Source organism: Odocoileus virginianus, chromosome 10 (assembly GCF_023699985.2).
Source record: "Odocoileus virginianus isolate 20LAN1187 ecotype Illinois chromosome 10, Ovbor_1.2, whole genome shotgun sequence".
NCBI lineage: Eukaryota > Metazoa > Chordata > Mammalia > Artiodactyla > Cervidae > Odocoileus > Odocoileus virginianus.
The window spans coordinates 53,446,036-53,468,851 of record NC_069683.1 but is presented as its reverse complement, the minus strand read 5'-3'; the positions used below and the strand labels follow the sequence as shown (position 1 = coordinate 53,468,851).

The 22,816-nt window shown below is 40.6% G+C and overlaps 2 protein-coding genes across 6 annotated transcripts in view; both read left to right on the top strand.

Annotated features, from left to right (window-relative positions):
• The window catches only part of DIXDC1 (DIX domain containing 1), a 76,106-nt gene extending 58,674 nt beyond the window's left edge, over positions 1 to 17,432 (top strand). For all 5 annotated transcript variants that reach the window (XM_020882218.2, XM_020882217.2, XM_070473585.1 and 2 more), the window contains 3 exons: positions 10,308 to 10,413; positions 11,653 to 11,761; positions 14,147 to 17,432. In XM_020882218.2, the coding sequence (XP_020737877.2) occupies positions 10,308 to 10,413; positions 11,653 to 11,761; positions 14,147 to 14,227 (296 nt within the window). In that variant the 3' untranslated portion in view covers positions 14,228 to 17,432. The remainder of the gene's footprint in view (positions 1 to 10,307; positions 10,414 to 11,652; positions 11,762 to 14,146) is intronic.
• Positions 17,433 to 19,648: 2,216 nt separating this feature from the next.
• DLAT (dihydrolipoamide S-acetyltransferase) overlaps positions 19,649 to 22,816 on the top strand; it is a 32,724-nt gene continuing 29,556 nt past the window's right edge. Inside the window, exons 1-4 of the mRNA XM_020882221.2 lie at positions 19,649 to 19,998; positions 20,495 to 20,596; positions 21,298 to 21,422; positions 21,568 to 21,721. Coding sequence (XP_020737880.1) covers positions 19,720 to 19,998; positions 20,495 to 20,596; positions 21,298 to 21,422; positions 21,568 to 21,721 — 660 coding nt within the window. The 5' untranslated portion in view covers positions 19,649 to 19,719. The remainder of the gene's footprint in view (positions 19,999 to 20,494; positions 20,597 to 21,297; positions 21,423 to 21,567; positions 21,722 to 22,816) is intronic.

Genomic DNA, 22,816 nt, shown 5'->3' with positions numbered 1-22,816 from the left:
GACCACAACCAGTTTTATATGTTAAAAGATAGTTTTTAAAACCACATTAATAAATCTAAAGTAAAACACTTAAAGAAAGTATTTGCCCAAATATGAAAGGTAAAATATTTTTTGTAGAGTAGATAAGATAGCGTTCTCAAACCTCCAGATATTTTTTCCTCTTGAATGAGATATTTACACTGAGACTGAAATAGACTATTAGTACCCAAATTAGTTTCAGTTTTTTTTTCTAGCATTGTTTTGAACCAGTCATTTCTGTTTTCTTGATAGGCTTTTTATTTTATCCTTGTCCTCTTTAGTACTTTCTTTAGGTTAGTTTAAACTGCCAATGTACATAGGTCTAAATATTTAGAAATTCTTTTTCGTAAGTCTAATCCCTGGAATTTTCCCTTCCTGGAATAATTATTTTCTATATGTGAATTACTTATTTAAAAGACTGAAAATAAATTCACAGTTTCTTATAAAATGGAGTGTTAATCCAATATCTATATTGACAAACAAGCTGACATATCTCTCATCTAAAAATACAAACATTCGTGCAATTTGATAACCCTCTAGCTACTGAGTTATTTATCTTATTCCCCTACATCTGACTTCTTGAAAGAATCCATGAGTGCTCTTTCTTCACTGTCACCTCCCATTCACTTCCCAATCCACTGATTGGTCTTTTGCTCTGTTTCTTCACTTAGTGTTTTTCTTCTGTCCGTGTTGACTGTCTTGTTGCCTAATCGAAGTGGTCATGTTTCATACCTTATCTTCCATTGAGTTTTCAAAAGCATTTGCTACCTTTGAATAGTCTCCTTCTGGAAGCATTCCTCTCCTTTAACTGTAGTACCAACAAGTTATTCATTCAACAAATATTTACTGAGCATTCATTATGTAGAGTTCTTGTTAGGCACTAGAGATATAGAGATGAACAAGATGGACTTGGTACTTGGCCTCACTAGACTAGTCTCAAGAACTAGGTACAACCTCCTTCTCTTCTCCTTCTCTGCCTAACCCTTGAATGTGCCCTGGGATTCCACTGGAGGTCTAGACCTAGGCCTTCTGATACTCTTTGTCGGTGATCCTTTCTACTCCCATGGCTTCAACCACTCTGGTATGCCAATTATTTTTAAATTTTCATCTCTAACTGCAAGTGTTTCCGAGCTTCAGGCCTATATTTTTGAATGCCAACTGGATATCTTCTCTGCAGGTCAGAAGGCACTTCAAACTCATGTCCAAAACTGGGAACAAAACAATAGAGGGGGGAAACATAGAGTTAGAATCAAACAGATCTGGGATGCAGTTGTAGCTTTCAGCAGAGTATAGTGTGGGCCAGAATGTTAATGACCGTCCTTGCATTTTAGTTTTCATGTTTTTGAAATGGAGACAATCTTGAAGGATTGGGAGCCTTAAGTGAAATATTCTATGCGGATAATCTGGTGTAGTGTGGCATATAAGAGATGCAAGGCTGTGCCCTTTCTTTCTCCTTTTCATGGCAGCCAAATCTCCTGAAAGTCATCTCTTTGAGCCTACTTCCTGTCTTGTGATTTACTCTTAAGGGAAAACAACAGTAATTATTTTTAAAGTAATACAGTAGATTAGTGAGGGCTTCCCTGGTGGCTCAGTGGTAAAGAATCCGCCCGCAGTGCAGGAGCTGCAGGAGACCGTGTTCAATCCCTGGGTCGGGAAGATCCCCTGGAGGAGAGCATGTCAACCCACTCCAGTATTCTTGCCTAGAGAATCCCATGGACAGAGGAGCCTGGCGGGCTACAGTCCATAGGGACATGACTGAAGCAACTTAGCAGGCATGCACATTAGATTAGTGGAATAAATTGAGATTTCAGATAAAACCCACACATCTATGATAATTTGACAAGCAAATAGTATCTCCAATAAACGGTGTCAGGACAACTGTATATCCATATGCAAAAGAACAGAGTTCGACCTGTACTTCACATTATGTACAAAATTAATTTAAAATGCATCATTGACCTAAATGTAAGCATTAAAACTAAAACTCTTAGAAGAAAACACAGGGGAACATATTCATGACCTTGAATTCTTAGGCATTAAAAGCATGAGAACTAAAAGAAGAAATAGGAAAATGGACCTCATCAAAATTAAAACCTATGTGGATCAAAGAACATTATCAAGAAAGTGACAAGACAACCAGAATAAGAGGAAATATTTGAAAATCATGTATCTATCAAGGGCCTAGGATAAAAACTATATAAAGAATGCTTGTAACTTAGGAATAGAAGACCAAAAAAATCTGATACTAATAACAAATGGGCAAAGGACTTGAATAGACATTTCCCCAAAGAAGATAAATAAATGGCCAATGTGTCTGTGTGTTCTCAGTCTCTTCAGTTGTGTCTGACTCTTTGCGACCCCATGGACTGTAGCCCGCCAGGCTCCTCTGTCCATGGGATTCTCCAGGCAAGAATACTGGAGTGGGTTGCCATGCTCTCCTCCAGGGGATCTTCCCAACCCAGGGATCGAACCTATGTCTCCCGTGTCTCTTGCATTGCAGGTAGATTCTTTATTGCTGAGCCACTGGGGAAGCCCCAAATGGCCAATAAGCACATGCAAATATGCTTGAAGTTGTTAGTTATTAGGAAAATGCAAACCAAAATCACAGTGAGATACCACTTCACGCCTACTGCTGATTCTGAAAAAATAAGTAAAAATGTTGGTGAGGATGTAGAGAAGTTGAAACTTTTGTACATTGCTGGTAGGGATATAAAATGGTAGAAAACAGTTTGGTGGCTCTTCAAAAAGTTAAACATAGAATTTATATGACCTAGCAATTCCATTCCTAGGTATATACCCAAAAGAGTTAAAAGCAAATGTTCAAAAAAAAAAACCTTGTACACACATATTCATAGTGGAATTATTCACAATAGCTAAAAGGTGGAAATAGCCAAATGTCCATCAGCTGATGAAAGGACAAACAATTTCTGCATATATGCATATAATGGAATGTTACTCAGCCACAAAGAGGAATGAATTACTGATACTTGCTCCCACATAAATGAACCTTGAAAATGTTAAGTGAAAGATGCCAGACAGAAAAGGGCAGAAATTGGAAAGATCCTTTTCTGTAAAATGTCAAGAATAGGCAAATTCATCGAGACAGAAAGTAGATTAGACAGATGTCAGGATTAGGAAGGGAGTTTAATGAGTATGAGGTTTCTTTTTCAGGTAATGTAAATATTCTGGAACTAGATAGTGGTGGTGGTTACACGTCACTGTGAATGTATTAAGTGCCACTGAATTGTACACTTTAAGTGGTTAAAATGGTGAGTTTTGTGTTACATGAATTATACCTCAGTTTTTTTAAAAAAGTGAATTTTAATAAGCCTGGAAGGAGCCATGCTAACAGAGAGAAAAGGTTGAGTAGTCTAAAATACTATAACTGTCTTCAATCCATCAGAGAGATGAGATCAGAGGGCAGCCAACTGACCTGAAAGGTAAACAGGTGCCTCCAAGCACAGATAGGATAGCAGCACTGGCTCACTTATGGCAGAGCTCAGGAGGAAGATGGGGCCACTGTACAAGCAGATAGGAATTCAGCTAAGATTTTAATGAATTGTGAAAGGCTGGGTAGAGAGTAGGAACCCTGGGGGCCACAAACGCCAAGAAGAGTTTGCACCTACTTGCTGACGCTTCCGTTGACCTCCATTTGGGTGCTTATGGCAAAGACTGGTTGTGGGAACAGAGTGTAGAGAAATCCTGTTTTGGGGGTGGGGGCTCAAAGGAGGGACCGGGCTGCCACTGCCAGAAAAGCATGAAGCCCCATCTGGGCCTTGGTCCCTTAAAGAACAAAAGTTTAAGACTCTGTGCTCCCAATGCGGGGGGAGGGGTGGGGTGCAGGTTCAATCCCTGGTCGGGGAACTGAGATCTCACATGTGGTGTGGTGTGACCAAACTAATAATGATAAAATAAAGTTGAGGGTAGAGCAGGAACATTAAGGGAGAACCCTGCAGAATGCAGCTCCTCAACGTTACCCTAGAGAAACGTGAAGGTGATGGTGCACTGAAAGTAGCCTTAAGAAAAGCCCCAGTCTCAGCTCAACTCCTGGTGTGACTGATTCCGCTGTTCCCACCAGTGGCCGGGAAGAACAAGCAGGGTGCCCATTTCTTTTTTTTTTTTTTCCCATTTCTAGACATAAACATTTTTCACCTTAGTCTACCGTCTTACACAGGAAGTCTTGACGGTCAATGAAAGAATCATGAGGCATCCACAGAAACAAGAAAAATGCACGCCACTGTCAGGAGTCAGTGAGGGTCTACTCAAGAGTTGACTCAGATGTGACTAAGATACTGAAACCATCAGAAAAGGAGTTTTTAGAAAGTATGTTAATGGCTGAAGTAAAAATGTTTATATAATGCATGTACAGGTGAGGAATTTTAGCAGAGAGATGAAAACTATGAAAAGGAGTCAAATGGAATGCTAGAAATAAAAAAATACTACAAAGATGAAGCATGTCTTCAGCAGGTTCATCAGAAGACTCAACAAACACAGCTAAGGAAAGAATAAGTGAACTTGAAGATAGGTCAGTAGGAATTACCCAGACTACAGTACGAAAAGAAAAAGAGTAGGAGAGAGGATAAACAACCCAGTAGCGATGGGATAATATCCATATGGATGAAGATACATGTAACTAGAATCTCTGAACAAAAAGAGACAGAACAGGGCAGAAGAAGCATTTAAAGACATAAAGGCCAGTTATTTCCCAAAAATATATAAAGACATCACACCATAGATCCAAGAAGTTCTGAGGATTCCAAGAAGTGTGAATAACAACGACATTAAAGGAGTCAAATTACTGAAAATCAAAAGAGGAAATCTTGAAGGTAACCAGAGATGGGGGAAAATATTACAAACAGAAGAACAAAGATATGAATTACAGAATTTTCATCAGAACCTGCAGGTCAAAAGATAGTGGGGGGACATCTTCAAAGTACTGAAAGGAAAAAAAAGCCTAGAATTCTGTAGCTAGAGAATATATATTTTTACACACAAAAACCAAGAGAATTCATTACAAACAGACTTTCAGTGCAGGAAATGTTGAAGGAATTTCTTCAGACAGGAGGAATATGAGATGGGAGAAACTGGGATATACAAAAAGAAGTGGTTAGAATGAAGGAAAGTATAAAAGACTTTTTACCCCTTATTTTTAATTACTCTGAAAGATAATAGGCTGTTTAAAGCAAAAATAGTATTGATTGTTGCTGGTTTAGTTCATATTTGAAAGTGAAATGTAAGACAGTAATACAAAGATCAGGATAGAAGAATTAGGACTCTGCTGTTGTAACTTCTGTAGTTCTAACATGTGAAGCGGTATACTATCATTTGAAAGCTGACTGACTAAAGATATAAATATATAAATCTAAGAGCAACCACTACATTTTTAAAGAATAAATAAAAAATTAACAGAAGAGATATGAAATTGTAAAAATAATCCAATACCAAAAAAAGTAAAATATCTCATTGTTTAAAATATCATTTACATGTTGAAATGATGTATCCAAATTGAGAACCTAAACATACTGGGTTTTGAAAACATAGATATCTGCATGAGCGCTTAGTCGCTCAGGTGTGTCCAACTCTTTTCGACGCCATAGGCTGTAGTCTGCCAGACTCCTCTGTCCGTGGAATTCTCCAGGCAAGAATACCAGAGTGGGTAGCCATTCCCTTCTCCAAGGAATCTTCTTAATTCAGGGATCGAAGCCACGTCTCCTGCATTGCAAGCAGATTCTTTATCATCTGTGCCACAAGACAAGCCCCTATATGTATATACAGATATGCATATACATATATACACACATTCCAAAGGTGGGAAGAAAAAGAGGAGAAAAGAGAAAAGGAACAAGAAATATATGGAACAAATGGAAACAAGGGAGATTGTACATTTTTTTAAAAATCTGGTTTTTATGACATAGTTTTTTTTTTTACCACTTACAAAATTAGTTTATCAGTATCAATTGGGAAACAGCCTTCTTTGATGGGATAAATGTAGCTCAACCTTGTGAAGATGGTTCATTTTCCCCAAATGATCTGTAGCTTCATGTTATTCCAGTAAACATTCTAACAGGGTTATCGTCCAATTAAAATAAATAAATTAAAAAAAAATCCTAACGGGACTTCCCTGGTGGCCCAGTAGTGAAGACTCTGTGCAGGGGGCCTGAGTTTTGATCTTGGTCAGGGTAGATCCCACCTGATGCAACTAAGAATTTGCATGCTGCAAAAGGAGGAGGAGGAGAAGGGGATGCCAGAGGATGAGATGGTTGGATGGCATCACTAACACGATGGACATGAGTTTGAGTAAGCTCTGGGAGTTGGTGATGGACACGAAGCCTGGTGTACTGCAGTCCATGGTGTCGCAAAGAGTTGGACACAACCGAGTGACTGAACTGAACTGAGCAAAGATCAAAGATCTCAAGTTCCATAACTGAGACCCAGAGCAGCCAAATAAATATTTTTTAAAGTCCTATCAGACTTTTTGTAGATATAAACAAGCTGATACTAAAATTTACACGGATGAGATTAGAATAGTTTAAAAAAAGGTTGAAAAAAATGAACAGGGTGTTGGCGGGCCACACTACCTGATTTCAAAACTAACTATGAAGTTAGAGTAATCAACACAGTGTATTTTAACTGAGTAGACAGACACATAGATCATTGGAACAGAATAGGAAGTTCAGAAACAGACTTACTGAATTTGACCAGTTGATTATTAATAACGGTGCAAAATCTATTCAATGGCAAAAGGGTAGGCTTTTCAACAAATCGTCCTGGAACAATTAAAGACCCATATCAAAAAAAGATCATTGGCCCACACATCATTATCACATATAAAATTTGACTCCAAATGAACCATACATGTCAGTATAAAAGCTAAAATTGATTTGTGATGTCTTTTAAAATCATGTATGTTATTTACACATACATATGCACAATGCTATGTTTCTGGGCCATTTGTTCTCTGAGATTTTCAAGATTTTTAAAAATTATTTTTATTTATTTATGTATATTTTGGCTGCGCCGCGCAGCATACAAGATGGTTCCCCGACCAGGGATCACACCTGGGCCTCCGCAGTAAAAGCATTGAATCCTAACCACTAGGCCAGCAGAGAGCTCCCTCTGTGGTTTTCGTATAGTAATGTCACCCTGATACAACAGTGATCATTTTATCAATATGATTTAATGTGGAGTAAGACTGTTTCTCTCTCATTACACTTCTTCTTTTTTACTCAAAAAGTCTGTGCAGTCCAACTCAGCCTTCTTCACTAGTCACCCGAAAGTCCTCTCAGTAATGTCATCAGTGACCTGTTTACCACACCTGTCTTTATCTACCAGACTTCTGTGTGACAGCTGACGTACTCTTACCTTCCACCTCACCCAGAGTGCGTGTAAAACATTTTATTGGTCAGCTTGGACTGCCATAACACAACACCATAGACTTGAGTGACTTGACAGCAGTTTATTTTCTCACAGTTCTGGAGGCTGCACGTCCCAAGATGAGGATGCCAGTGTGGTCAGGTTCTGCTGAGGGAGGGTGTTCTTCCCGGCTTGCAGACGGTCACCTTCCTGCTGCGTCTTCTTATGGTAGAGAGCGAGCTCTGGTGTTTCTTCCTCTTTGTATGGGGGCACCAGTTCTTTGGGATCAGAACTGGTCCACTCATAACCTCATTTAACTTTAATCCCTCGTTAAAGGCCTGTCTGCAGTATATTCTTGCCTGGAGAATCCCATGGACAGAGGAGCCTGGTGGGCTACAGTCCATGGGGCCGCAAAGAGTCAGACATGACTAAGTGCTGAATACTTTCACTTTTCACTATTTTTGCATCTCTAGTACTTGATACATAATAGGCACCCAGTAAACATTTTAAATGGATGACACTTCTGTTCCCCTGTCTTAGGTAACTACCATGAATCTATTTCCTAGATCATAAATTTTGGTTATTTTTCACTTTCTCTTTTATCCTTGACATTCAACTATATCCAAAGTGCTAAGACTTTTACCTTCTAAAGGTCTCTCAAATTCATTCCTTCTCTAGCTCCAGGGCTATATCTTACCCTTCCTCATCTTTCAGATTATTTTAATTGCCTGTTAATGGGATCACCATTTCCAGAATTTCTCCCATCCAACCCTTTATTTTACTGCTAGATTGACCTTTCTAAAATGCCAGTCTGATCATACCAGTTCATTTTAACATCTCCCTAGAGCTTAAGTCTAATATCTAAATGTCTTAGCCTGGCAGAGTCCTTTGTGGTTTGGGCCGTGTCTACCTTATTATCCTCATTTCCCATTATATCCCAAAGAACTACGCTCAGGCCTTACTAGCTGACTTTCAGTTTTATAGATACGTGATACTTTTTCATGCCTTTGTAAGTATCCTTCATTCTTGGAATGCCTTTTCCAAATTCTGCATATGATGATTTTTTTAGGTGCTTTGTTTAGCAATTATAAAATTGTTTAAACAGTTTAACTAAGGGAACTTTCTGACCTCTTCCAGGTAGAATTAACTACTCCATCTTTGGTCTTCTGCACTTTGTACAAATCTGATTTTAGTGTATTAAGTATTTGTTAGCTGATTCCCAGGTGGCTCAGTGGTAAAGAATCCACCTGCCAAGCAGGAGATGCACGTTCAATCCCTGGGTCTGAAAGATCCCTTGGAGAAGGAAATGGCAACCCACTCCAGTATTCTTGCCTGGGAAATCTTACGGACAGAGGAGCCTGGGGGCTGTAGTCCGTGGGGTTGCAGAGTTGGACATGGCTTAGCAACTAAACAACAACAATTATTTGTTATCATACCTGTCATCTATACTGGACTTGAGATCAGAGGTCACATATAACTAATTTTATATTCTCAAAATCTAGTACATGGTAAGTGCTCAATAAATGTTTGTTGAATGAATGAAAAGATCAACCATAAAATTTAATGATAAAAGTGAATGTTTTATTTTATCAAAAAAACTGCTGTGTGCCAGGCCCTTGGTGCTGGAGTCGAAGGAGCATCGTGGCATGTAGGTTTCAATAAATGGTATTCTTTGAAAAAAAATTCTGAAAACGGGCTGATTACTGTGCAAAGAGAGAATGTTCCCTTGTTTTTCTTCTCTGTGTTATTCATCTCTCCTACTTCCTTATTTTAAACCTCTTCCTAGGAATTCCCTGGTGGTTAATTTCCAGTGGTTAAGACTCCACAATTTCAACACCAAGGGTCTGGTTTTGATCCCTAGTTAGGGAATTAAGATTCCCACAAAATGTGAGGTGCAGCCAAAAAAAAGAAAAGCCTTAAAAACCCCAAACAAAAAACCCTGGTGGTCCAGTGGTGAAGAATCTGCCTTCCAGTGCAGGGAACGGGGGTTCCATTCCTGGTTGGAGAGCTAAGATTCCGTATTCCTCAGGGCAACTAAGCTTACCACAACTAAGACTCAGTGCAGCCAAATAAACACATATTTTAAAAAATAAAAGCTTTTCCTAGAACTATTCTCTGGTTGCTGCCAGTTTGATTGGGATCAATGGCCTAGACTAAGTTAAGAAAACCTGTGTATCTGGAATTGCAGGAGATGTTTTAATAAAAGTTTGTTTTTGATCCTGATGATAAAACTTTTCAACTGGTCTCTTCTCTTATTCTCTTAAATTCATAATCACAAGTAATTCATTGATTAAGTTTTCCCATCAGTACCTATGCAAAGAAGAGAGACAAAGTATGGATCAAGAAATCTGAGTTAAAAACCGTGGGGACTGAGGCTATGCTGGTGGTCCTGTGGTTGAGAAATCCACCTGCCAATGCAGAAGACACCGGTTCAATCCCTGGCCCTGGAAGGTTCTACATGCCTCAGGGCAACTAAGCAGTTATGGCACACAGGCTTAGTTGCTCTATGGCATGTGGAATCTTCCCTGACTAGGTATCGAACCTGTATCCCCTGCATTGGCAGGTGGATTCTTACCCACTGTGTTACCAGGGGCGTCCCCTACCTGAAATCTTGCCTGGCTTCTCTGACCTCTTTTGACTCTTGGCAGCAGTGCCTGTCAGAACAGTTGCTGTCCCCCTGCTAAAATCACCTGGAACAGGTGAGAAGGGATGGTCCTTGTGATAGCATCCATGTCCAAAGTACCTCCTATCTTAGTGGCCCCAGCGGTGACTTCCTGTGAGTCACACCCTATGGACAAGGTGTTTGGCAAAGGTTTCAAAATTGTGCTGTGACCTCAGGCAGCTTCATTCTCCTGGGACATTTTGAATAACTGGAAATCATGGGTTATTGGAAGCAAACTGAATGTTCTGATCACAAGGTATCTCTCTGATTGCAGAGTTGCCTCACTCACAGAGTTCTCCAGCTGTCAGCAGCGCCTGCACAAAAGTGCTCTATTTCACTGACCGGTCACTTACACCCTTCATGGTCAATATACCAAAGAGGTGAGATTCTGAATCATTTCTCCTTTAAAAAGGACAGGAGGGCAGAATCATTTGTTACTGCCCACCTAACCACCTGCAAGGTGTAGCAGTGTAGTGAGAAGGGCACAGGAAATAGAGATTGAAGTTCCAGCTTCACCACTAACCTTCAGCATTACAAGGGACACGTCAGGATCTGCTATACAGTATAGACACAATAATAATGCTTCCAGTCCTGATATGCAAAGATGCTCCAAGTCAGGAGTAACAGTTTTTAAAGTGCTCAAAATAGCTTCTGCTGAGAGCTATGGATTACAGCCTAGCATTCCAGGGCTATTTATTACTTATTGACCTTTGTTGCTATTGGATGATGACAACTAATCTAAAGAGAATTCATGTTAAAAACCTTCAAACTTTTCAGTTAATATACTCCTTTCTAAGGTAGATGGTTTTGTAATAAAGATTTTTAATCTCTGGAACCAACTGCTGAGAGGGGTGTTAAGATTTACCGTTCCTAAAGGGTCTGGGTTAGAGGCGAGCTTTCTGAAGTAAAGTGGTATAGTTTGAATTCTCCCAGCCTGGAGAAATGGAATTGTTGCAAAGAAGGAAATCAAGAGAACTTAGACATATTGATAGTTTAACAAATTAGATTGCTGACACTTTGTGTCTTATTTCCAGAGTGAAACAGGGGGGGAAAAAAGTGACTTGGCTTCTGCCAAAGCAGTAAATCTATTTTAAATTCTCAGATTGTCCCATTTGTAATGCTATTTACATTCCCTAATGTGGCTTAGCTCAGATGATGAAGAATCCAGCATTGCAGGAGACCCAGCTTCGATCCCTGGGTCGGAAAGATCCCCTGAAGAAGGGAACGGCTTAATATTCTTGCCTGGAGAACTGTGCAGAGTTGGACACAACTGAGCGACCAACATATTTTACATTCCCTGCTGCTGCTGCTAAGTCGCTTCAATCGTGTCCGACTCTGTGCGACCCCATAGACGGCAGCCCACCAGGCTCCACCGTCCCTGGGATTCTCTAGTCAAGAACACTGGAGTGGGTTGCCATTTCCTTCTCCATTCCCTAACCGTGACTAACTCCCTAACTTCTGCTAATAGAATCATTTGAGTTACCAAGGGCAGTGACCTAACAAGGCCATGCTGTTTCTCCCAGCAGAGACTTTGACAGGGGCCTGGGTTTAAAATGAACATCTTATCTTTTCAACCCACTGATAACAGTCTATTTTAGTGTTCTCTCCTTTTGTTGCAGGCTGGGGGAGGTGACACTGAAGGATTTTAAAGCAGCTATTGACCGGGAGGGAAATCATCGGTATCACTTTAAAGCACTGGATCCTGAGTTTGGCACTGTCAAGGAAGAGGTACAGAACCCATGGGGAGTCTGGGTGGTATTGCTGGTTGTTCTGAACCCTACAGACTCCTACTGAAGGTCTAGTAAAGGAGGAAACAGACAGAACAGGTTCCATCTTGAAAGCAGGACTCTCTCTTGGGCCGGACTGTGGACTTAGAGCTATATGCCCTGTATCTATGGAAATGACATACAAACTGGAAAATCAGACTCCCCGGATGGAACAGCCCCAGGGCTCATACCTAGAAAATACCTAAAAAAATACCTAATTATCTGTGTAACCGAATAGAATCATAAATTCTATTATGCTTATTGGGGTATGACCACAGGCCTATTGATAATTGTCCACTGTTAACTACCTAGGCTTAAGGCATACAAATCACAGGTTTAAGGCATAGGAATCACGGGTTAACTTTGATTGTATCTTTCTTTTCCTTTGTTCAGACTAGTTTCAGAGAATTTGGGGAGGTGGGTTTGAGCATGTACACTTAGGTTATATAAGGTTTTCGCAAAAATTGGTTGGGGTCCTTGGCTAAGAGGAGACTCTGCCTTGGGCCCGCCGGTGTAATAAACTACACTCCACTATCTGCACTGTCCTTCTGAGTGAGTTTGTTTCCCGGACACATGGCTACAACGCTAGCACCCAGAAATACTGGAATTCCCTAACTAGGTCAGTGAGGTTTCCCAGTGCCTCAAGCCAGTGGACTACTCTAGACTGAGAAGGTTCAGGGAATGGCCCAAGAAGTTGATAGCTTAATTAGTTCATGGATTTAATCACTCAAATCAAACTTAGAATTTTTATTTTAAAAAGGAAAAAGTTTTGGGGACTTTCCTGGCAGCCCAGTGGTTAAGACTCCGTGATTCCAATGCAGAGGGTGCAGGTTTGAGTCCTGGTTGGAAACTAAGATCACATGCCCCGGGGTGTGGCCAGAAAATTTTTAACAAAGGAAAAAGTTTTGTTAGGGAAAATAAAGAACCCACATTGAAGAAAAGCTTGGCTTTGGGGTCTTTTTTTCTTTCTATAGCCAAACCTTAGAAAACTTTCTGCTTCCTGTATAGAGCAAAACAAACAAACTGGCATGAATATATGAAACGGTATATTGTGGTAGTAGTTTCTCAGAAAATGAAAAGGAGGAAATACTGCAAAGTCATTTATGCTTATTCTCAGTCCTTGACTATTTTCTTAGCCTACACTTTATAGTACATCTGTCAGAAACATTTTTTTTTTTTAAGAGTTCTGTGCTCTGATAGTGGTTGCAGAAAGAAAGAGTGGAAAAGCTGATCTTTTATTTTGTAAAGATTTCCTGGACTTCCCTGGCAGTCGAGTTATTAACCTGGACTTCCCTGGCAGTCGAGTTATTAAGACTCTCTTCTACTTCAGGGACACAGGTTCAATCCCTGGTTGGGGAACTAAGATCCTGCATACCACATGGCACAACCACCAAAAAAAAAAAAAAAAAAAAAAATTCTTCACTGGACTGTTTTAATAACCTTGTTCTATTAGTGACTTAGGAAATGAATAAATGAATGAAAAGGACTGCACACACACATATTAAGATTAGCCTTTGTTCTGACCCTTTCTTTATAATGCCTGGGACCAAAATTTTCTCCCTTCTATTTTTTTTTTCATTTATTTTTATTAGTTGGAGGCTAATTACTTTACAGTATTGTAGTGGTTTTTGCCATACACTGACATGAATCAGCCATGGATTTACATATGTTCCCCATCCTGATCCCCCCTCCCACCTCCCTCCCCATCCCTTCTATTTTTTAACTATTCTCTCCCTTCTCTTTCAAATGCTTATAGTATTGCTTTCTTCTGAGAAGCTTAAAGTGCTCTATGGTTAATAATTTATTAAATCTTATAAATCTCTATGAGCAAAGCAGTACTAGAGTGGTGCTTTTACCATTTCATAGATGTGGAACTAAGTATATATAAATCATACATATATGCACCATGCACAGTTGACCCTTGAACAATATGGGTTTGAACTGCATGGATCCACTTATATGCAGATGCTTTTCAATAAATACATACTGCAGTATTATATGATCGGCCATTGGTTGAATCTGAGGATGCAGAACTGTGGATATGGAGGGCTGACTGTGAAGTTATATGTGGGTTTTTGACTACACAGGGCCGGGGCAGGGAAGGGGGTGGGTGATGTCTCTGTTGTTCAAGGGTTGCTATATATATATATATATATATATATATTTTTTTTTTTTTTTTAACCAGTTATAACTTTAGGGAGAAAACCAAAGGGACATAGGCTCTAACTCAAGACTTTCCCCTACACTTTCCTTTGTTTGGGATCATTTTTTATCAACCACAGATGTGTAGCAGGACTCCCTATCTTCTAATTTTTTTTCATGGTGGCTTTTTTTTTCCTTTTTCTAGGTTTTCCACGATGATGATGCCATTCCTGGATGGGAAGGGAAAATTGTGGCCTGGGTAGAAGAAGACCATGGAGAAAATTAATGCTGAGTATTAGATTGGGGACTTGCAGAAGTTGGCACACCCAGGCTGCTTCACTCAGGAAAGAGGACTAAAACCAGAATACACCAGGAAGTTTGTGCTGCCAAAACAGAAGCTTGTCTAAGTGTGACAGCCATAGGCCAGTCCTCTCTGTGTGCCTGGCATGTGTGGTATCTAAAATCTCTGTCCAAAAGTAGACCATGGGTTCTTCTGGAGTTCCTTGTCCGTGGGAACACACTGTTTTACTCTACTCTGCGGACAACAAACCGAAGGCCTTAACCAATGGGGATGGATGATCCCGCTCCTCTATGGGCATGGCTGCTATTATCTGGAACATGGGAACTGGATGCATCACTCCTATGTGTTACAGTATTATTTTCATTTTAACTGGCCTCAGTGGTTGCAGCAATCAGGGTCCCAGCATTTGTACTCACAGACAAGGTGGAGGTACCAGCTTTTTTGCTTCTTTGCAGCTATTGCAAACCAAGAATAACTCAGAAGGTGGTACCAAAGATGAAAGCCCACTCTTCAGGAATTTTTTTGGACTGGACGTGGATGGTGCTGAATTGTTGATTGGATTGAAAAAGGGCTGCCCATATTGTGCTGTACTATGCTGAAACCATAATTAAGACCTTGGACTGCCTCTTGCATCTTAACTGATTCTGCAACTTGTCCTTTAGCCCACAGAAGGCGTATTTCATGTACTGCTTGTTTTTCTCTGTGGACTCTCTAACTTTAGAGCCATGTTCCCCCCCTTCTAACTGATGAACTTTGTGTTTGAAAGGAATAAGGAGTGAAAATCTCCTTTCAAATCCAGGCGGGTATGGAAAGGTGCTGCTACCCATATCTTCTTGACTTTCTTTCTCTCATGACTTTTCTTTAGCCCATGGCATCTCCTTTGCAGTCGAAAGGAAACAAACCATTACTTTCAGTGTTTGTGATTTATAAGTACTGAGCATGAGTTACTGGTCTGCCCCTCTTCGATGTCAAGGCCAGAGTTATTTTCTATTATATATTTAGTCTAGGCTGATCCTTTAGGGCACAATAGAAACCATGGGGGCATGAGTTGTGAATGGCAGGGTTGATTCTGGGTGAAAAAAACCTAGAATCCTTTCTCATGTGCAACATTGTCAAGTGTAGAAGCTAAAAGAGTTAAACTTTCAGAGATTACTTAGTATCTTGAGTTTTCTCATTCATTCAACCAATTAGATATATATATATATATAATCAGTATAAATATATACTATAAATATATATGTATATCTATATATCAGTCTCCAAAGCAGTCTGCCTGTGATCACCAATGTACACTGCCAAGCAGAAGAGTCAGACAGATCTGGGTTCTTGACCTGTCTGTCTCAAGTTCATCTCCCCTTTTCAGCCATTTCAACAGACTACTTGTTGGAGCTCTGACATGACATTTTGTTTTTTTATATAGGTGCGTCTTTTAAAAATAGTTCATGTTTGGAGAATTCTTTTGTACTCATTTGCTTTTTGTCCAAGAACCATGTCTATTTTTATAACTTGAGTGTGAGTTCTATATAGTCTCACATTCTGTATACTGTATCCATTTTCTAGGGAACGCAGTAGCTTTTATACAGGCTCTTTTCTTCTTACCAGCCCTTGTGGTTTCAGAACAAGCTTTATTTTATTACAGGTATACTAATGACAACTCCTGTTCCAGTTCTACCAGCCATTTCAGTTGTGGAGTTAGTTTTACAGAACCTCTCGATGGCTCCTTTGGCTGACAGAAGGAACTCAGAAGACACCTGATGTCTTTCATATAAGTTTACTTGGTTTCCTCCTACTGAAGAATGATTTCTCATCAGAAATGACTGGGACAATTTGGGAAAGTCAGTTAAAAGCAAGAATAATTCATTACAAAAGCAGACAGAAGAAAACAGTATATTTGCCTTTTTTTTTTTTGCCCCCCAGGAAGTCTGGAGGAAAAGTCCTCCTGTCACCAGTTTCTTTGTTGCATGAATTCTAGTGTTTTGCTGTAAGACAGCATGAGGGTTATCAGACTAAAATTTGTTATTGTATTTTCAGTACAATTTATCTTGACTGTTAAATCAGTTTTACTTGTCAGTATTCTTTCAGCAAACATTCTTACTATTATGTCAATTTAAATTTTCAGAGGAAATTAAATCAGAGAAAATTTTCAGAGTCTTTTACCTTCTTTGTCTTTTATCTCTGTGTCCTTTGGAAAAGGAGCTGCGTGGCCCTGGTGCCTCCATAGAAAGCTTAAGTTGATTTCATAGCTCATTAACCTCAGAGACCATGGGTAATAACGAAGCACCCCCATTACAGGATGGCACGCCAGTATGTTTTTGTAAAATGTGTTGGTAATCCTCATTCCAGTTTTTAAACAGAGGAGCCTTCTAGGAGGAGTGTGCACTGATTCATTCTGGTTTGAACTGTCTCCTATTTGATATATAGGAGAGCTTTTGACTTAAAGAGTATTGCCCCCTGCTGGCATTTGTGTTGGGACAGTCCATCCTGCTACTGGTGAAGTTCTTTCTTTGAGAAAACTCAAGAACTAGAAATGTTTAGAGCTCATGAAATAATCTCTAAACCCAATTAAAAAAATGACCCTGTCATAAAAACTAAGTTAATAAAAAGTTCAATTCCTTAAACAGTCTTCATTTAAAAACTGAAGACCATTCTCACTGTTAACTAAAGTAGCTGGAACTGGAAAATTTTACAATTTCGACCTAAAGAATTTAGGTTAAATTTACTTGGTACTGAAATGGCAATCCTACCAACTGACCCAAAGTCTCAGCCCTTTTTGACCAGGACGGTTGTACATTAAGGAAGATATCTTTATGCCCTATATTCAATCCAAGAGGACTCTAATTACTTAAAACATTTAGATCATAATTATAAAAATTTTCATTTTTCCCATAAAATAAGCATTATGATTGCACACTTCTTCTATTGTCTGAATTTATGTAAGAGGGTATAGCTTGCTTAAAATATATATGTAAAGTTATATTTTCTTAGAAACATGGATGTTTGCAACCATTGCTTTTGAAAAGATTACTATCATGTATTGTTTTACGTTTTCATAAAGATTGTGTTATACCAGAGGCTTCTGATTATCAAAGTGATAACCAGTTTTAACTGCCTGTATGTACCAGATTTGTGAACTAGTTTTAAAAAAAAAAGCAGAAACAAACTATGAATAAAATGGAGTTTGCAAACTAAATACCATTCATAATTTTCACTTGTGTTTATTATCAACTGAAATTAATCAAGAAAGCCATTCACATTTAGTGAAAGTAAATTTCCTCAAGTGATCTCCTTGGTAGCATGTTTACTCATTACTTGGGGAGTGGAGATAGGATTACTTTATTGCTGCAGATATTACTACTGGTATTTCTAGTGTAAGTGCAAAATAGGTTATACAATCAAAGAGAATTAATTTATTTAGCACTTCTTTTGACATTTTATGTAAATATGCAAACAAGTAAGAACCCAAGACTCTAAATATAACAAAACAGTTTCCAGTGCAAAAGCAAAAAACACAGGCTTTCAGAAATGTATAAAATAAAAGAACCAGAACTTCCAAATTAATTTGAAAGCTGCTCTCCTAAAACTTAGCCTTTATTTATTATTTTAAAGGTTTTATATATCTAAAGTTTTATCCCTGGGTGCATTCATTTGCCTTCCAATTACATTATTTTCAACTATTAATCACAAGCCATTTTAATCGGGTTACTCCATCATTATGTTAAATATGTAAAGAACTTGCACTGCCAACTAATTCCTCTTTACATCTCACCCATTCTATATCAGTAATATTCTACAAGTCTCAGGGGGCTTATTTGAGAAACCTAATTATTCCCAGCTTACCTCTGAGGTAAACTAACCACTCCTGGACTGTTTCACCCATGCCCTCCCATGATTTAGCTACACCTGTCAAAAGTATATTCAAAATGTGAACTTGCTATGCAAAGAAAAATGAAAAAATGTTAAGTAAAAATTTAAGCTTAAGTAAGACTACCTAAGTAACTGAACAACAAACTGAAGATCATCTCATACAAAGGCTAACTTAAAGTAATTTAGAACCAGTTATTAAATTCAGAGTGGAAATACTGTAGTAAGGTATCTTAGCCAATTCAAAATTGTTAAAACATTTAAATAATTTATAGTCTAAGCCCTTTCACTAATCACAATTATTCTTCCATTATTTCTTCCAATTGCTATTCATAAGTAGTTTTACATAATTGTTAACAATATAATTGCTCCACTTTTAATATTATTTCAAGTATGCCTTTCCATTTAATCTGGGAATTCTGTTTCTCAGTTGTACTCCCTGCATATTATTGTTAGACAGCTGTATTTGTTTAATCTTTTCCTCATTTTTGGATAGTTAGATTTTTCCAATTCTTTTTGTTATATAGTAAAAAAAACTTTTTTAACTTAAAGTTTCAAATTTAGGTATGAAATAGTGCCTTCTAGCTGCCTTATTTTTCCAAACGTTTAATTACCTGCAAAGTTGAACCTGTTTTCAAATGTTGGTTTTCTTATGTTCTTGATGTTCTCTGACCATCTGTATATTGGGGACTTACGAGATGTAAATACAGCACGCGTTTCCTTCTAGTCTAATGCCACCCTCAGCTCCGAAATGAGATTATTTTCCAATTATAGGATGATAACCCGGCAGTAGAAGTGTAACAAATATAACTGGAAAGGATTCTACGGCAAATTAAAATCGGAAATCTGTTTTGTAAGCTTTTTTTCTTCAGAGTAGATGCTTAATCCTGCTATAGCACTCTTAAATGTGGGGATATAGCTTCCATTCAGCTGCCCTTCACACCATTTGACTGGAAAACCTATTCATCCCGTTTCCTGTTGGGCTACAAACCTGAACTTGAATCTTTATCACCCAGTACAGCCTGCGCGGAGCGAGACCCCAAACCTGGGGGCCACAGGGTGTGCTGAGGCTGGGGGCGAGCAGAGATGCCCCCGCGGACGGCCCTCGGCCGCAGGCTCCCGGTGCCCGGCTGGGCCTGGAGCCCCCTCCCATCCTTCCTCAGGGCGGGGCCACGCCCCTCAGCCCACCTCTGACCACTTCACCTCCCGCAGTCCCGCTCTCGCCGCCTTTTTAGGGCCCTCCCTTTCGACCGCGCCCGTCACGGCGCTCAGGTCCTGTCCCCCCGCCCCAGGGAAGGCTTCGCCACCGAGCCCACCACCTTCCACTCCTCCCCACGCCTAATCCTCCCAGATTCGGCCTGCTGGAATGCCCCTGCCCCTCGTCGCTCTATAGTAGCCGCCCCGACCCGCACTGGGTCACCCTAAGCCCCTCATTTCCCGGAGGAAGACCCGACGTTCACCGCTTCTCCGGTCCGCGGAGCGGGTGGGGCGAGGCTTCGCAGCCCATTTTACGACAACTTGCGGCCGCGCGGCGCGGCTGACGGCAACGCCGCGCTGCTCTTGGAGAGGTCACTCCGGAGACGGCGTTGGTTTTGGGGTGTGGGGTCCGAGGCACTATGTGGCGCGTCTGTGCGCGACGGGCTCAGAATGCAGCCCCCCGGGCGGGATTCGGGGCTCGGTGGACGGCCTTTCGGGAGGAGCCGGGAGCTCCGTGCGTGACCCCGCAGGCTGACTTGGCTCTGGCTCGCTGCAGCAGCAAGACCCCAGGGTATGGCAGGGTCCGGGCACTCTGCGGCTGGAGCCCCGTCTCTTGGGCCACACCGCGGAATCGCGTCTTGTTGCAGCTCTGGGGATCGCCTAGCCGCCGCTGGTATAGCCTCCCCCCGCATCAGAAGGTAAGCCCCGGAACCTGTCCTTCGCGGGATCCCGTTGTCCTTCACGGCAGCCTTGTTGGCTTGGGATCCTTCCTTAGAGGCCTTGGTGATCCTCAGCCTCTGCCCCCCTCCAGGTATACTCTGTCAGTGTCCCTTCTCCATTACCCAGCTTTGCTCTAGCTCTTGAACTTCCCTTTCCTGACCTATTCCATTGAAGAAGGAGCTGCAGGCTTGCTTCTCCTGACCGGTTCCATTCAAAGAAGAGCGCCAAGCCTAGGACGGTCTGTGGAATGTCTGCTGAGGACATGCTGTTAGATCCACCCAGTACACTGGAGCGGGAGGCCTGTCCTTCTGGTTGAGAGCTTCTGATGTTAGGAAATCCCTTTATAAGCCCATTGCCCAATGTGTGAAGGGACTCAGACTCAGCGTTAAATTAGTCTGAATTGAACGAAGTGTTACACCAGATTGAGAGTTAGGTAGCTCTTAAAATTGAGTATTTCTCCCTTTTCTCCTCTAGGTTCCATTGCCTTCACTGTCCCCTACAATGCAGGCAGGCACCATAGCCCGCTGGGAAAAGAAGGAAGGAGAAAAAATCAATGAGGGTGAACTAATTGCAGAGGTAAGTTGGAAATGAGTTAGAAGAGACTAGCTTAGCTAAACGGAGCATTAACTATCTGAGTGGGTAATTATCCCTTTTGCCTGGAGAATTATGTGAACAGAGGAGCCTGGTGGGCTGCTGTCCATGGGGTCGCAAAGAGTCGGACACGACTGAAGTGACTTAGCATGCATGCATTAAGAAATTTAGATGTTTTTTACAATTTGATATGAGAGATTGGTTAGCCAAGTTAGCAGCAGCTAACCAAACTGATTTTTAGCCTGAGTATTTTTAATAGGAATTCTTTCAAACCTGTGATAGAGGCTTTATTTTCATTGTTGAACTGTATGATTTTTTTTTATTGCTGTATGATTGATTTATGATGTTGTGTTAAATACTCTTTTCCATTATGGTTTATCACAGATGCCAAATGTAGTTCCCTGTGCTATATAGTAGGACCATGTGGCTATCCATTCAATATGTAATAGTTTGCATCTGCAAACCCCAAAATCTTATCCTGTTCCATCCCTGCCCCACCCCCCAATCACAAGTCTATTCTCTGTGAGTTCATTTCTATTTCGTAGATAAGTTCATTTGTACCATTTTAGATTTCACATATTTTTCTTTTTCTGACTTACTTCACTTTGAACTGTGTGATTTTAGACACAAGTTAATAAACTTCATACTGGCAGCAGAAGCCTAAGCTCCTGCTTTTGTATTAAAAGGTTGAAACTGATAAAGCTACTGTTGGATTTGAGAGTGTGGAGGAATGTTACATGGCAAAGATCCTTGTTGCTGAAGGTACCAGAGATGTTCCAGTTGGAGCAATCATCTGTATCACAGTTGAAAAGTGAGTAGTACCGGGGGAATCTGTGAAAGTCAGGTGCTCAAGTGGAGTATTTTAGCCCAGAACTGAGGAGTTAGTTAAAGCCTTCTAAGGCTGATAAATCCGCTTTATAACCCCCTTATACTTACGCATTCTTTCTTTTCCTTAGGCCTGAAGATGTTGAAGCCTTTAAAAATTTCACACTGGATTCTTCAGCAGCACCTGCCCCACAAGCAGCCCCGGCACCAGCCCCTGCCGCTGCCGCTCCGTCACCTGCACCTTCTGCTCAGGCTCCTGGTAGCTCGTATCCTACTCACATGCAGGTGAGCCTCAGCCTCTGGGTGTCTGCTCTAGAAAATTTATTATTTATTCATTATTTTCCAAAGATGAGTCGCATCCTGGAAACTGGCATTAAACCTGGCTAGTTTTTGTCATCTGAAAGTAAACAGATTTCAATATGAAAATTGACAACATTTATTTTTAATGGTTATTTCCAGATGTGTGTGCTTGGAGAGTTCTTTTAATCTTTTTTTTGCCTCAGTGTAGGATAATGTTTGGTACTTTTCATTCAAGAATATCATGTCGGATTTTGAGGATTATTTGTACTTATATCTGTACTTTGCTAAGTCGCTTCAGTCGTGTCCGATTCTGCGACGCTATGGACTGTAGCCCATCAGGCTCCTCTGTCCATGGGATTCTCCAGGCAGGAGTACTGGAATGGGTAGCCATGTCCTCCTCCAGGGGATCTTTCCAACCCAGGGATCCAACCTGTGTCTCTTATGTCTCCTGCATTGGCAGGCAGGTTCTTTACCACTAGCACCACCTGGGAAACCCACTTATATCTATTCCTTGTATAAATAGAGTTGTTTTTTTTTTTTTAGTAGGCACCAAGTGCTATCTATTGAATAAAAGCCCCCAATTAGTGTTTTTCCTTGACATGTAGTGTTCTGTTTTCTCAGAGTAAGTGAAATAATCCAGTAGTATTTAGAAAAGACTAACAATAAAGAATCGGAGAAGGCAATGGCACCCCACTCCAGTACTCTTGCCTGGAAAATCCCATGGATGGAGGAGCCTGGTAGGCTGCAGTCCATGGGGTCGCTAAGAGTCGGACACGACTGAGCGACTTCACTTTCATGCATTGGAGAAGGAAATGGCAACCCACTCCAGTATTCTTGCCTGGAGAATCCCAGGGACGGGGGAGCCTGGTGGGCTACTGTCTGTGGGGTTGCACAGAGTTGGACAAGACTGAAGTGACTTAGCAGCAACAATAAAGAATAAGTGTCAAATAGATATATATAATGTGGAAGAGGGCATGGTAATCTACTCCAATATTACTCCCTGGAGAATCCCCATGGACAGAGGGACATGGAGGGCTACAGTCCATGGGGTCTCAAAGAGTCAGACACGACTGAGCAATT